Genomic DNA, 13,258 nt, shown 5'->3' on the forward strand with positions numbered 1-13,258 from the left:
TTGTCGCAATTCTTTTTTGAAAAAAACTTTATATGGATGTGTATACATTTGTTGTTTGATTATTGTCAATTTGTTCTTCAAAAAAGTGGAATAATGAGCAGCCTTTTGGGAACTCATGCCTATTTTTGGCAGAATTCTTCTTGTTAGTATTCATAATAGTGCTGTAATTAACCTTATTGCTCTGTTTCTAGGCTTTTGATATAGTTTGTACTTGTGATTTTCTTTTTCTTAGTTTTGGGTACTTCAGTTCAGTTCAGTTCAGTCGCTCAGTCGTGTCCGACTCTTTGCGACCCCATGAATCGCAGCACGCCAGGACTCCCTGTCCATCACCAACTCCCGGAGTTTACCCAAACTCATGTCTCTCAAGTCGGTGATGCCATCCAGCCATCTCATCCTCTGTCGTCCCCTTCTCCTCCTGCCCCCAATCCTTCCCAGCATCAGGGTCTTTTCCAATGAGTCAACTCTTTGCATGAGGTGGCCAAAGTATTGGAGTTTCAGCTTCAATGTCAGTCCTTCCAATGAACACTCAGGATAATGAAGAAGAAATTTTAGATGTGGTATGAGAGAATAAATGGACTTCCCTGGTGGCTCAGCGGTCAAGAATCTGCCTGCAATGCAGGAGACCAGAGTTCAAGCCCTTGGTTGGGAAGATCCCCTGGAGGAGGACATGGCAACCTACTCCAGTATTCTTGCCTGGAGAATCCCAGGGACAGAGGAGCCTGGCGGGCTACAGTCCAGGGGATCTCACAGAGTTGGACAGGACTGAGCAACGAAGCAGCAGCAGCACAGAAAATAAAATTCTGATTCCATATTAAAAGAATATTACCTCCAACTTGCTAATGCTGTTTGGGTTTTTTAAATTTAAAAAAATTCCTTGAATTAGAGATTAATTGTAAGTAGTTGAATTAGATACTGTAATTGTTAAGTATGAATAAAGTTTTTCAGCTTTCTCATTTTTTTCATTGATATCTGAATTTGTACAGTTTTCTGAGTCTTTTTATCATTTCAGTATTAGTGACTTTTTGAGTCTCATGTCCATTCAGTGGAATTTCATTAACTGAAAATGTTTGCTAAATTTTTAGATGTCTTTGTATGAATGAAACCCCTAAGGTTATACAAAATGCAATTGAATGTGACTGAGTTTAAATCAGACTTTTGTGATATATTTGTGTCTTAATTTAGGTTGGTTGAAGACCTTTGATGACTACTTTAGAGAGAAGACTCAGTATATTTTTAATAATATGGTTGTCAAGTTGAAAGAAGATCCACGGGGAAAATTTATGTGGTCTGAGATCTCTTACCTTTCGAAGTGGTGGGAAACTATAGATATTCAGAAGAAGGATGCTATTAAAAGGTTTGTTGCTTAAAACTATTGTTTTTTGAAATTAGATAATATTAAATACATTAATTTTACAATGAAACAGGTGTTGACTTTTCAGAAGGTGAAAATTCTTAGCTTTATAAATGAAACTTAAAAGATTTCTCCATATCCTTTTATTACCTTGATTCTGGTTCATTTCTGAAAAAGTGACCTGAAACTTCTCCATTGAAATGCTTATGTTCCAGCTTTGTCCTTGCAATGGAATTGCCACGTCAAAGGGGCTTAATGCTGTAAAGACTTTTTGAAGCATGTAAATCAGAGTGATCCCTGTAAAGGCGGTTTCAGTGTATTCTTCAGTCTTCATTTAGAAATGCACCCATTTCTCTGCATATTAGGCAACAATGTAATTTTATCTAAAACTGATATCAATTTAAGTATTGGAAAATTTGCATTTTGATTAGTGATAGTGTTACATGTTTTCTCATATATGCAGGCAGAACTTTAATGAACTGCTTGATCATGTGCTTTCCTTTCTGATTTCTAAGAGTATTTATGCACACATATGAACCCTTATTTTTCCTGAAGCTTTAAATTTCTTCTTAATTCTTAGTGTTTGACAAATAGACTTCAGAAGTTTTTATGGAGTCTAGTGTGTTAATCTATTTCTTGATATTGGCTTTTCTGTCACATTTAAAAAGTCTTGCCCAGCCTAGGAGGAGCTCTCGCCCCGCTTTGGTGTCTCCCCGCCCTCTGTTGTGAACCCCTGTTTACTCTTCCATGTGGTGCGATGGGGGCCTCGGCTCTGCTGCCTCCCTCCTGCCGCCGCCCACCCGGCTCCCGGGAGCTGGAGGGTTGTCTCAGCGTACATTACTGTCTTGACTTACTTAGTGTCACATGTACAGCACTTACTGTATCACTTCCTGTGTTAAGTACCTTACAAATGATACCTGATCATCTTTGCAGTAATCTTGTGAAGTGAGTCCAGTGACTGTCCTGATTGTACAGATGGGGTCACCCAGCTGGACATGCCACACTGCTTACCATCCAGTCCAGCCTCAGCCCCGTACACTGTTCCCTTACACATTCATTCTTTCTGCTGATTTGAAGTGCCATCTTTATTGTATTTAAATAAGCATTGATTTCTGGGCTTTCTGACCTCTTTCATAGACTTTTCCGTCTAACTGTAATTGTTGCAAGCTTATGAGGTGTTTCATTAACAGACAGTTTAAATCTTTCCTTATTTTTATTTATTGGAAAGTTCTTTTAATGAGTGACTGCTTAATTTTCCCAGAGAGCTTTGGGATTAATTCTTCCTACTCTATCCCCCAAAAAAGAGGGGGAAGATTTTGAGAGGTATTGACCTAAATGAAGGTAGGTACCTAAATTAAAGGTGTTTTGGGGAGAATTGGCTTTCCATTATTATCTATCAGACATTTTTTTTTTTTTTTTCCCCTAATAGCATCCTTAAAATGCTTACAGGAGTGGTCAGGAAGATGTCATAAATGAGGGCTGTAGGCTCTGAGAGTCCTGCATTCACCAGGAGTAACTGCTGCCCCCAGAGGTCCACCCCCTCTTCCACACTTGCTGTGTGTGGCCACAGGAGACAGCTGTCAGGACATTCTTCCAGTCGGTCATGACAAGCTGGGATTCCAAGACGTTACATACAGTGTATTGACTTTTTAAGTTGAAATGTTAGCAGCGAATTTAGATTAACATGCACACATACACATCCTTAGTTAAAATCAAGCTAACCACTGGTTTGCAAGTTTTCAAAAATTAAGAACTGCCCTGTAAATCTCTATGGAATTGGTGTTTGTTAGATATGTGATTTTTTTTTAACTAAGTTTAAAGACAGATTTTTCTGTCTAGGTCTTATGTTGCTCCTTGAATATAAATAATGCTTTATAGTTTCTCAAGTTGTTATTTTATAACGTTTTACTTAGATTGTACAGATTTTAAGGTTTATTCCATCTGTAGGTTTTTTTTCTCTTATTATTTGGTGGGACCTGATTTTTCTTTATCTTGATTAGATTGGCTGAAGCTCTTACTCATTTCATTGGTTTTTGTACCCCCACTTGTTTCCTGAAAAACTTTTTGCATTTTACTGATATTTGCTCTTGACTTTTCTGTTTTAATTTAATTCCTTCTGCCTGTTTTTTAGCTAATGCTAAATGGGCCAGTTGATTTACTTGAACAAGAAGTATTTCTCCCTATTTGTTTGCCTTTTAGCACTGCTCTTAACTAGCATTCACATTTTTATGTGTTATTTTGTTAATATGATATTTTTTCCTAAATCATCTGTAACTGTATTATTGTTTTGTTTTGCCATATATCTAGGTATGTATAACTTATTATTAAATTTTTCATCTATCAGTTCAAATACTTTTCAGCTTATCTGTTTTGCTCTTACTAATTACAGTTTTCATTTTCCTATAATTCCATTATCTAGTCATTTCTGGTCTCTCTTTGGCATACGCTTTTTAATTTTTTTGTTACATTTACGGCATTTTATGCAATTTTTTTCAAGGTTTTTTCTTCCCACCTCACATTCAGTTATCAGTCATGTAGAGCCTGTCCTTTTCTGGCTTCGAGTGCATGGTTTTAACTATGCTTTTTAATTACCCTTTAGTTCTGGATTCTTTATATTGTTGTGTATGTGTCCAAACATTTTCTCTTCTTTTTTTTAAGCTCATCCCATGAGGAATAACATGTATCCACACCTGGAATTTGTTTCAAAACAGCGAGTGTAACTTGAGTTACATCCTTTCCTTTTCTAACTGGACACTGCTTCCATCTCATTCACCTGGTTTCCTTTTAGGAAATGGTCTCCAAACACAGAAGTCACATCTTTCCTTTTCCTGCCCCAGGTCAGACAGGTCAGCTACTATCTGAGCTCAGCTAGTCAGTGTATTATTTCCCAGGGTTTTCAGTCCTTAGAGAGTGACGCGAGGGTGGCCAGGTGACAGGGAGGGGAGCAGGACGGAGGGCAGGTTGAGGTCACCCCTTGGAGCACTGGTGCGTTCCCAAGAGGCTTCCTGTCCAGTGTCACAGCCCCTGTCGAGCCTGTGGCGTGCCTTCTCGTTGTTTCCAGTCCTTTGTTTAGCCTGGGCTTCCAGCTTGCCCTCAGTCCTGTGTGCCCACGACAGCCCCCTACGCGTCCCTCTCGGAGTCCGTCAGTGCTGCTTGCAGGCAAGAAAGCTAGCTGATACGTTGTTGTTGTTCAGTCGCTCAGTTGTGCCCTACTCTTTGTGACCCCGTAAACTGCAGCACACCAGGCTTCCCTGTCCTTTACCATCTCTGTGAGTTTTCTCGAACTCATATCCAGTGAGTCGGTGATGCTATCTGACCATCTCACCCTCTGTCACTCTCTTCTCTTGCCCTCAAACTTTTCCAGCATCAGAGTCTTTTCCAAAGAGTTGGCTTTTTGAATCAGGTGACCAAAGTACTGGAGCTTCAGCTTCAGAACCAGTCCTTGCAGTGAATATTCAGGACTGATTTCCTTTAGGATTGACTGGTTTCATCTCCTTGCAGTCCAAGGGACTCTCAAGAGCCTTGTCCAACACCACAGTTTGAAAGCATCAATTCTTTGGTGCTCAGCTTTCTTTATGGTCCAACTCTCACATCCATACATGACTATTGGAAAAACCATAGCTTTGACTATAGTGACCTACACTGGCGAAATGATGTTTCTGCTTTTTAATACACCGTCGAGGTTTGTCATAGCTATTCTTCCAAGAAGCAAGTGTCTTTTGATTTCGTGGCTGCAGTCACCATCCGCATGATTTTGGAGCCCAATAAAATGAAATCTGACATTGTTTCCACATTTTCTCCATCTGTTTGCCGTGAAGTGATAGGACTGGATGCCATTATCTCCGTTTTTTGAACGTTGAGTTTTAAGCCAGCTTTTTCACTCTCCTCTTTCACCTTCATCAAGAGGCTCTTTAGTTCCTCTTCACTTTCTGCCATTAAAATGGTATCATCTGTGTATCTGAGGCTACTGATATTTCTCTTGGCAATCTTGATTCCAGCTTGAGCTTCATCCAGCCCAGCATTTCGCATGATGTACTCTGCATATAAGTTAAATAAGCAGGGTGACAATATACAGCCTTGACGTACTCCTTTCCCAATTTTGAACTAGTCTGTTGTTCCATGTCTGGTTCTAACTGTTGTTTCTTGACCTGCCTACAGGTTTCTCAGGAGGCAGGTCAGGTGGTCTGGTATTCCCATCTTGTTAAGAATTTTCCACAGTTTGTTGTGATCTACACAGTCAAAGGCTTTATCGTAGTCAATGAAGCAGAAGTAGATGTTTTAGCTGATATATTTCTCCTCAAATCCTTTGTTGGAGAGCAGGGTTCCAGAAAGAATAAAAAGAAGACACATAGGTTTGCTCCCATTCTTTTAAATTCTGAGCTTATACTAAGTGGCTTTACTGATAGAATTTTTTTTTGACTGCTACTGTAATGGTTATGCAATGGCTTGTTTTCCCCTTTTTGAAGATGAATCTATGGATTAAATGTCTGTAGCTAAATTTGCAAGCTAGCTGTTGCAGACAAGAACCTGTTAATTCTAGCAGAGTTCTCTGCAAGCTTTTATTGTCTCTGAAGAATACCGATTGATACGGGAATTTAACAGAACCATAGCTCAGGTGATCTTCATAATCTCTGCTGCGATGACTGGTTTGATTCTTCCCCCTGTGGTAGCAGTATTCAGCTCTATAAGCTTTTAAAAATTAAAAATCTAGTTAACTAAAAGGAGATTCATGCAGACAACATCTAACTTCTTTATTTTATGTGACTGAAAGTAACTTAATCAAGTACAGTCATGGTTCCTACTTGTAACACATATAACAGTGGATTTAAAAGAAACTGCCTTGTTATAATCAGCCCATTTTCTGTCCACTCTTGTTTTATTTTGAAAATGACTGGTATGTTAACATTCTTTTTAAACTTTCTATTTGAATATTTTTTGGCTAAATTCAGTTTAAATACTGTGTGATATTTATAATACATAGAAATGTGGACCCTTATTCAAACAGCTGAAATGTTAGCCTTAGCATTTCCTTTGACTAGCACCCAGCATGTTACATATTCATTTTTCCTCTGGGCTCTGAGATATTGAAAAGGTTTTTGCGTAGCATTTGCTTCTGCTATTGAGACCAGCGTTCAAGTGAGAAGCCCATTGAACTGTTGGAACCTAGAACAGTTTACATGTTTACCAGTATCTTGACCAACTTCTCTGTGTGGACCTCTGATATGAAATAAGGCTCCAAATGTGTGTGTTAGATATTGTCTTCACCACGTTTCTGGATTGCATTGCTTTGCCAAGCCTGCAGTCTTTCATCTTTCTACCATTCCCTCACATCTTTTTTTCCTAGATTTATAGTTAAGTAAACCTTCTACCCTGTCCTAGTAACTATCTCTGCTTATTGAAATCAGAGAAATGTTTGAAGTTGCTTTCTTAAATAATACAATTGCAAACATATTGCAAACTTACATGCATTCTATATCTTGAGTTCACTAGAAAAAATAACCTTTAAAGTTCTTACACTAGCTAATTTATTATACATTTTATACAGGTCAGATTTTATGGTATTTAACCAAAGGCTGCTATAAAATTTGCAGAGCAATGAGAAGTTACAGTATGTCTTGTGATGTTCAGAGTAAATTGCAGGTTTGGATTGAGTTTAGAGCCTAAAGATACACAGCATTTCATCAAAGGAGTCAAAGCAGCGCCCGGTGTCTCGGACGAGTTTGGTTCTAGTAGTGAAGCAGAGGCGTACGTGTATTTCAGAAAGTCTGTACTCCATCCCGACGCCCTCCAGTCGCAGCTCGTCTGGACTGCGGGGCTGGGCTCCCTCTCATTCAGTGCATCACTGGCTTCTGCTGACATCGGGTATGGGCAAGAGCCTGGAGCGATGTCAGCTGCTCTGTCTGTTGGGTACTTTTCAGTCCTCCTAGGGGACTTCGTGCAGCGCTGACATTGACCACTCCATTCGCCTTGCAATTCTTTCCTTTGTTTGTCTTCTGTGGCCCAGAGCTCTTTTCCTGGCCCCGGGCGTGTATGGCTGAGCATTGCTTTGTCCTCCCCTCTGCCCCTTCCTACACATTCCGCTCTCCCTGTGGGCGTCTGCGGGCCATGCCACACAGCTGTTTTAGTTTCCAAGTGTGTGGGCTGCTTCCAGATCTAAAGTGCCAACCTCACTTTCTCTCCTCTTCCCTCCTCAAGGGTGAGAGTAACAGCTAACACTTACTGAGTGGTTCCTCTGCTCAGTGTAGGAGGCATGTTCTCAGCAGTGCTGTGTACTCGTTCAGCTGGTCCTAGGTCATTCCTGCGTGCTGAGATCCTGCATTATCCTCATTCTCCCGCTGAGGAAACCAGGGCGGAGGGGTCAGGAGTGTGCCTCGGGTCCCAGGGTATGAGCCTGCCCACGTCTCTTCTTGGCTTGCAGATGCCTCGGTGACATCCAGTGTCAAAAGGCCCCCCCGCCGGGCACACCCTTGCTCTGGCCGGGCGCCTCCTGGCCTGCTGCCCTTCCCTCCATCGCTGCCTGCCTCACACCCCGCTCTAAGCCCTGCTGAGCCACGTGGGTGTCCTCAGTCAGTTATTTTCTCCTTCTTAGAAATTTGCTCATGAGTTTAGCTGAGTTTTTTTTTTTTCCCTTTTGTGCATTGGATGATCTCAATGCTGTTGATTCTTTAAGACTCAGCTGAAATACTACCTCACTGCCGAAGCCTTCCCTTATTTTCTCCATCATCTATTCAGCAAGTATTTACTGTGCTAGATTCCAGGGATACAAGAAGTGAATTAGACTTACCTGGTCCCAGCCCTCAGGGCAGGGGAGGGAAGACAATGTAATTAACACAGTATCACAATAAAGTTTTTCCTTTTGTGGAGACAAGAGGGTCTTGGAAAGCTTCCTGAAGCAAGTGGTATTCAAGTTGAAACTGGATAGGCTATTAGAATAGCCAATAGCAGAGGGTGGGGAAAGGATTCCAGGTTATGAGAGGAGAATTGTGATTATGGGCCAGGGATTAGCAAGAACATGGCATGTTCAAACGCCTGAAAGAAGTGTATCAGGCTGCGGCAGAGGGTGTGCGTGCAGGGGCCGAGTCCCGCGTAGTCATCAGGGAGGTGCGAGTTAAAACTACTACAGGGTGCTAACCAAGCCCCTTACAGGGCGGCAGTCAAAAGGGCTGACAACACCGAGGCTTGGGAAGAGTGTGCAGTGACGGTAACGCTTACACTGCTAGTGGGGGTATAGAATGAGAAAGCTACTTTCTGAAAGTTAAATATTCACCAGCTTTCCAAGACCTTCTTGTTCCCATAGAAGGAACTGCTTTACTGTGATCCAGTTTTCATTCCATTGTCTTCCCTCCCCTGCCCTGAGGGCTGGGACCAGGAAAGTCTAACTCTTGGGGGCTCCCTTCCAGGGATCTATCCAAGAAAAATAAAAACATGTTCACAAAAAAGACTTACATAGACATTCTCATAGCAGAATCGTTTATAATGACTTCAAACTGGAAACAGTTCAAATATCCATCAACAGAATAATGAATTAAAATTTTGTGCCATATTTAAACAATGGATTACCACTTGTCAATGAAAAATAATGTTACTGAAATATACAGAAATATGGATGAATCTAACAAACATGTTAGCAAAAGAATCCTGACAGCAAAGCATTGTATGAGTCCGTTTATGAAGTCTGAGAGTAGCTAAACTAATCTATTGGGATATAAATCACAAAATAAGAATATTGTTTTTTGTAGTTATTGTTGGGGGAATTGATTGGAAAAGGGCAGAAGAGAAATCTCTGAATAGCTTATGTCTTTTTTTCCATAGTAACGGGTACAATTAACGGTTATAAACACTTGTCAAAATACATCAAACTGAACACATGTATATTATGTGTTGCTATATCTCAATTATAAATACTTTAGCAAAAATGATCAGCCATAACATAATGATACATGTCTATTTATTAACATGGAAAGATGTTTATGCTATATAGTATTAAGTAAAATAAACTGGTTAAAAACTATGTCTACCGTAACCCTTTATGTATTTATAGAAAGACATTAAGAGTGAATTTTTCAACTTTATTCTTCAACCTCATGTATTTTTCTGATTTATTTGAATGAGTATTTTATTGTTTTTAAAAAATGAGAAAATGAAATAATATTTACTATACTATACAATGAAATATTTAAAGTATATCTTATTAAAATTTTACAGAAACTATTAGTTAAACCATCTAATATGATAAGTATTCTTAAATGAATTTTCATGACTATTTTATGCTATAGTTTTGTTTGTTTTTAGTGCCTAAAAGAAATCAGGGTGGTATAGCATTTACAGTTTCGAAAAACGTTTAATTCACATTTTAACGTAAGTCTGAACGTATGAAGGGGACACGGTGAGGTAAGGTGCTGACTACTCCTGTTTCTTTGTCATCTAAGTCTTCACAGGAGGCAGCTATTGTGATCAGACATATATAATTTATAGAGAAATAGGAAAAGATACGTTCATGTACATGTGTGCAAAGACACATTCATATGTGTTATGCAAATGATAGCATGCCACGCACATTGTGCTTTTTTTTTGAGTGCATCTTTTTTATTGTAGTATAATGTACATAACCTAAAATTTATCATTTTAACGATTCTATGTGTGACATTTGCTGGCATTACATATATTCACATTGTCTTGCAACATAACCATCACCCATCTCCAGAACTTTTTCACCATCCTAAATTGCAATGCTGTGCCTATTAAACAATAACCCCCCTTTCCCCTTCAGTCTGGCCTGGCAATCACCATTCTGCCTCTGTCTCTATCAATTTGACTCTGTAGGTGAAATCATACAATACTTGTTTTTTTGTGTCTGCCTTCCTTCACTTAACATACTGTGTTTGAGGTTCTTCCGTGTTGAAGCATGTATCAGCTTCCTTCTTTCCCAGGGCTGAAGAATATTCCATTGCACGAATGTGCTGTGTTTTGTTTATTTATCCACCCATCAGTGGACATTTGGATTGTTTCTGCCTTTGGGCTATTGCAAAAATGCTGCTATGAACATGAGTATGTAAATACAGTTCGAGTCCTTACTTTCAGTTCTTTTGTGTGTATACCCAGAAGTAGTATTGCTAGATCATACAACAGTTCTATGTTTAATTTTTCACGGAACTCCCATACTGTTCTCCATACTAGCTGCATCATTTCACATTGCCACTAGTAGTACTTGAGGTTTCCAACTTCTGTGCATTTCTTATCAACACCTGTTTCCTGTTTTTCTTTTCTTTCTCTCTCTTTTTTTTTTTTTATAATAGCCATCCTAATGAGTTTTGTACCATGCTTTTTAAACTTAATATATCTCAGAGAATCTTAGTCTTTGCTATGAGTGGGCCTTAATTTAACTTCTCCTGATTAATGGCCCTGTACTTTCTTTTCTGGTCTCTTGTGAATGCATGGAGTATATCTTTATCTTTAGTGTATACAGTTGACCCTTGATAATCCTCAGAGGATTGGTTGCAGAGCCAGCCCTGGATACCAAAATCCTTATATAAAATTGAGTAATATTTGCATTTAACCTACACACATTTCTCCTGCATACTTGAAGCCATCTCCAGATGGCTTAAGCCATCACTTAAACGATATCTAACACAATGTAAATGTCATGTTAATAGTTGCCGATAGCATGTCAGTGCCGTGTACATAGCTGCTAGTGTGTGGCAAATTCGATATTTGCTTTTGAGACTTTCTGGAAACCTTTTCTTTTTAAAATTTTCCTTCAGAAGTTGGTTCGATTTGTGGACACAGAACCTGCGGATATGTAGGGCTGACTGTGCAGTGGTTTTGTTTAGTTTTATCTATTTTCTGACTTCATTTTAATGAGTACAGATAAAAGTATATATGCATTTTAAAATTTGATAGTTATTGCTAGTCTTAAGTAACAATACCTGTTTCTAAACATCCTTGACATCACAGTATGTTGTACAACTTTTTGATCTCATTGAGGTTTTAATTTGCATTTCCTTATGAGTGACATTAAACTTCTTTTCATTTTTAGGAGCTAGTTATTTCTGAAATATCTGCTTCGTATCTTTTGTTTGCATTTCTCTGGGGTTGTTGGTACTCTTTTCTAATAGGAACACCATGGTTTAAATGGTTAGCAAAACAGAGATGATCGCTGCCTTCGTGAGCCTGTAGTCCACTGGGGGACAAAGGCAGTGAGCATGAAGATGTGTCATTAAATTTCATGAAAAGCGCCAGAAAAACTTTCTGGATTTTATGAGAGAGAACAATTTAGGTGGGGTTTGGGTGGAGTGTGGTGGGCAGAGAAAGTCATAACGGATCCGTTATGAGCCAGTGAGGCAAATATTGGGAGAGGATCTTGCAGACCGAGAGCATAGACTGCAAACTCAGAGACAGGGCACAGTTGGAGTGAAGTGAGGAGATGAGGAGAGGTGACCCAGTGGCCGTTTGTCCCTCATCTACCCTCTGAAGACGGGCATCTACGATACTCAGAAGAGGACTGTGCGTTTCCCGATTATTATCTGAGGGGTTTTAAGACAAAACTTATTTTTACTCTCCTGTTAGATACTCCTCATGAAAGGCATACGAATCAGATAATCTGATGAGCAGATGTTTTTAAATTATTAATTGATTCATTGGGAGCCTCCACCTTTTTGAATTTTCCATTTAACTAGTTTTTTATGTAAGAATGAGTCCCTGTGTATCATCATGTGTTATTTCGTATTTCCCCAGATGTGTGATTACAAAGTCAACTCGTTGTGTCATGTGAAATTAATTTGTGATTCTTTGATGCTGGCAAAATGATGCATTGTTTGCTGCTGAGCTGCCTGTGACAACTTCCTCGTCAGGGAAAAAGGCTCTCTGCGTCTGTCCTTCTGTGTGGGAACCAAGTCCAAACGTGTGATGTGTCTCCCTAGGGGGAGGGGGCCACTCAGGGAAAAGGGCTTGCCGCTTCCCGTGCTTGGCAAGGCAGTTCATCAATGTGAGTTCTGTATCCTGAGCAGACTGAGCTGTGACAGAAATGCTCAGCTTACTTTTGATCAGTGTCCTCTAAAGCTTTTTATAACAAGCTTTCAAGCAGGGAAGTTGTAGAGACAGAGAAGTACATAGTGGCTGACAGATCAACCATTTGAAAAAGTAAAATAAGGGTGTTGTTAATTGTGAAAGTTAGTGCCTGGTTTCCTATTTTCTAGACTTGGTGCATGTACATGCTCCTTTCTCTCCCTCTCTTTCCTTGTCTTTTCATTTGTTTTTAGATCTCTTGTTCATTAGGAAATGTTAGAAAGAGCATTCATACTTTCCAGAAACCAGAAAGTATCTTGGCAGAAATTAAGCAATAGACCCTATGAGGTGGGCACATCATTTTTGATTTCGCACTTCGTTTTTTTGTTTTTTTTTTTTTTTGAGTGATAGTGGTTGTTATTGGGGAATTAGATCTGGGTAATTTTGTTTCCAGTCTTCTTCATCCCTTAAGTTTTATCATTAGAACGGTAGGCATTGTTCTCCTAAAAGTAGTGTAAGTGGTATGCTTGTTTGTTTGTTCAAAACAAAGAACCTTTTATTGGAGTATAGTTGACTTTCAGTGTTGTGTTAGTTCCACGTATATAGCAAAGTGATTCAGTTATGCATTTATCTATGTATGAATATGTATATTCTTTTTCAGATTCTTTTTCATTATAGGTTATTGCAAGATACACGGTTCCCTGTGCCATACAGTAGGTCCTTGTTGCTGTACTTCCCTGACAGTTGCATAGAAATGGCTCAATTCAGGCTTGTTGAGTGCTAAGTGAATGGAAATATTACTTGGAAACACCTGTATTTGTTCTAAGTAGCTTCTTCTCTGTTTCCCGTTACTTGATTTTAAAAACTTATGAAAGTGTCAAATGTACAGCTTGCAGTCTGTCT

At 39.4% G+C, this 13,258-nt stretch overlaps 1 protein-coding gene across 3 annotated transcripts in view; it reads left to right on the plus strand.

Annotated features, from left to right (window-relative positions):
• The window catches only part of MAN2A1 (mannosidase alpha class 2A member 1), a 188,144-nt gene that overhangs the window by 56,276 nt on the left and 118,610 nt on the right, over positions 1–13,258 (plus strand). For all 3 annotated transcript variants that reach the window (XM_081505363.1, XM_081505362.1, XM_081505364.1), the window contains exon 4: positions 1,183–1,354. In XM_081505363.1, coding sequence (XP_081361489.1) covers positions 1,183–1,354 — 172 coding nt within the window. The remainder of the gene's footprint in view (positions 1–1,182; positions 1,355–13,258) is intronic.

Source organism: Giraffa tippelskirchi, chromosome 6, assembly GCF_054371585.1.
Source record: "Giraffa tippelskirchi isolate mGirTip1 chromosome 6, T2T-mGirTip1v1.2.pri, whole genome shotgun sequence".
In the NCBI taxonomy this organism is placed as follows: Eukaryota; Metazoa; Chordata; class Mammalia; order Artiodactyla; family Giraffidae; genus Giraffa; species Giraffa tippelskirchi.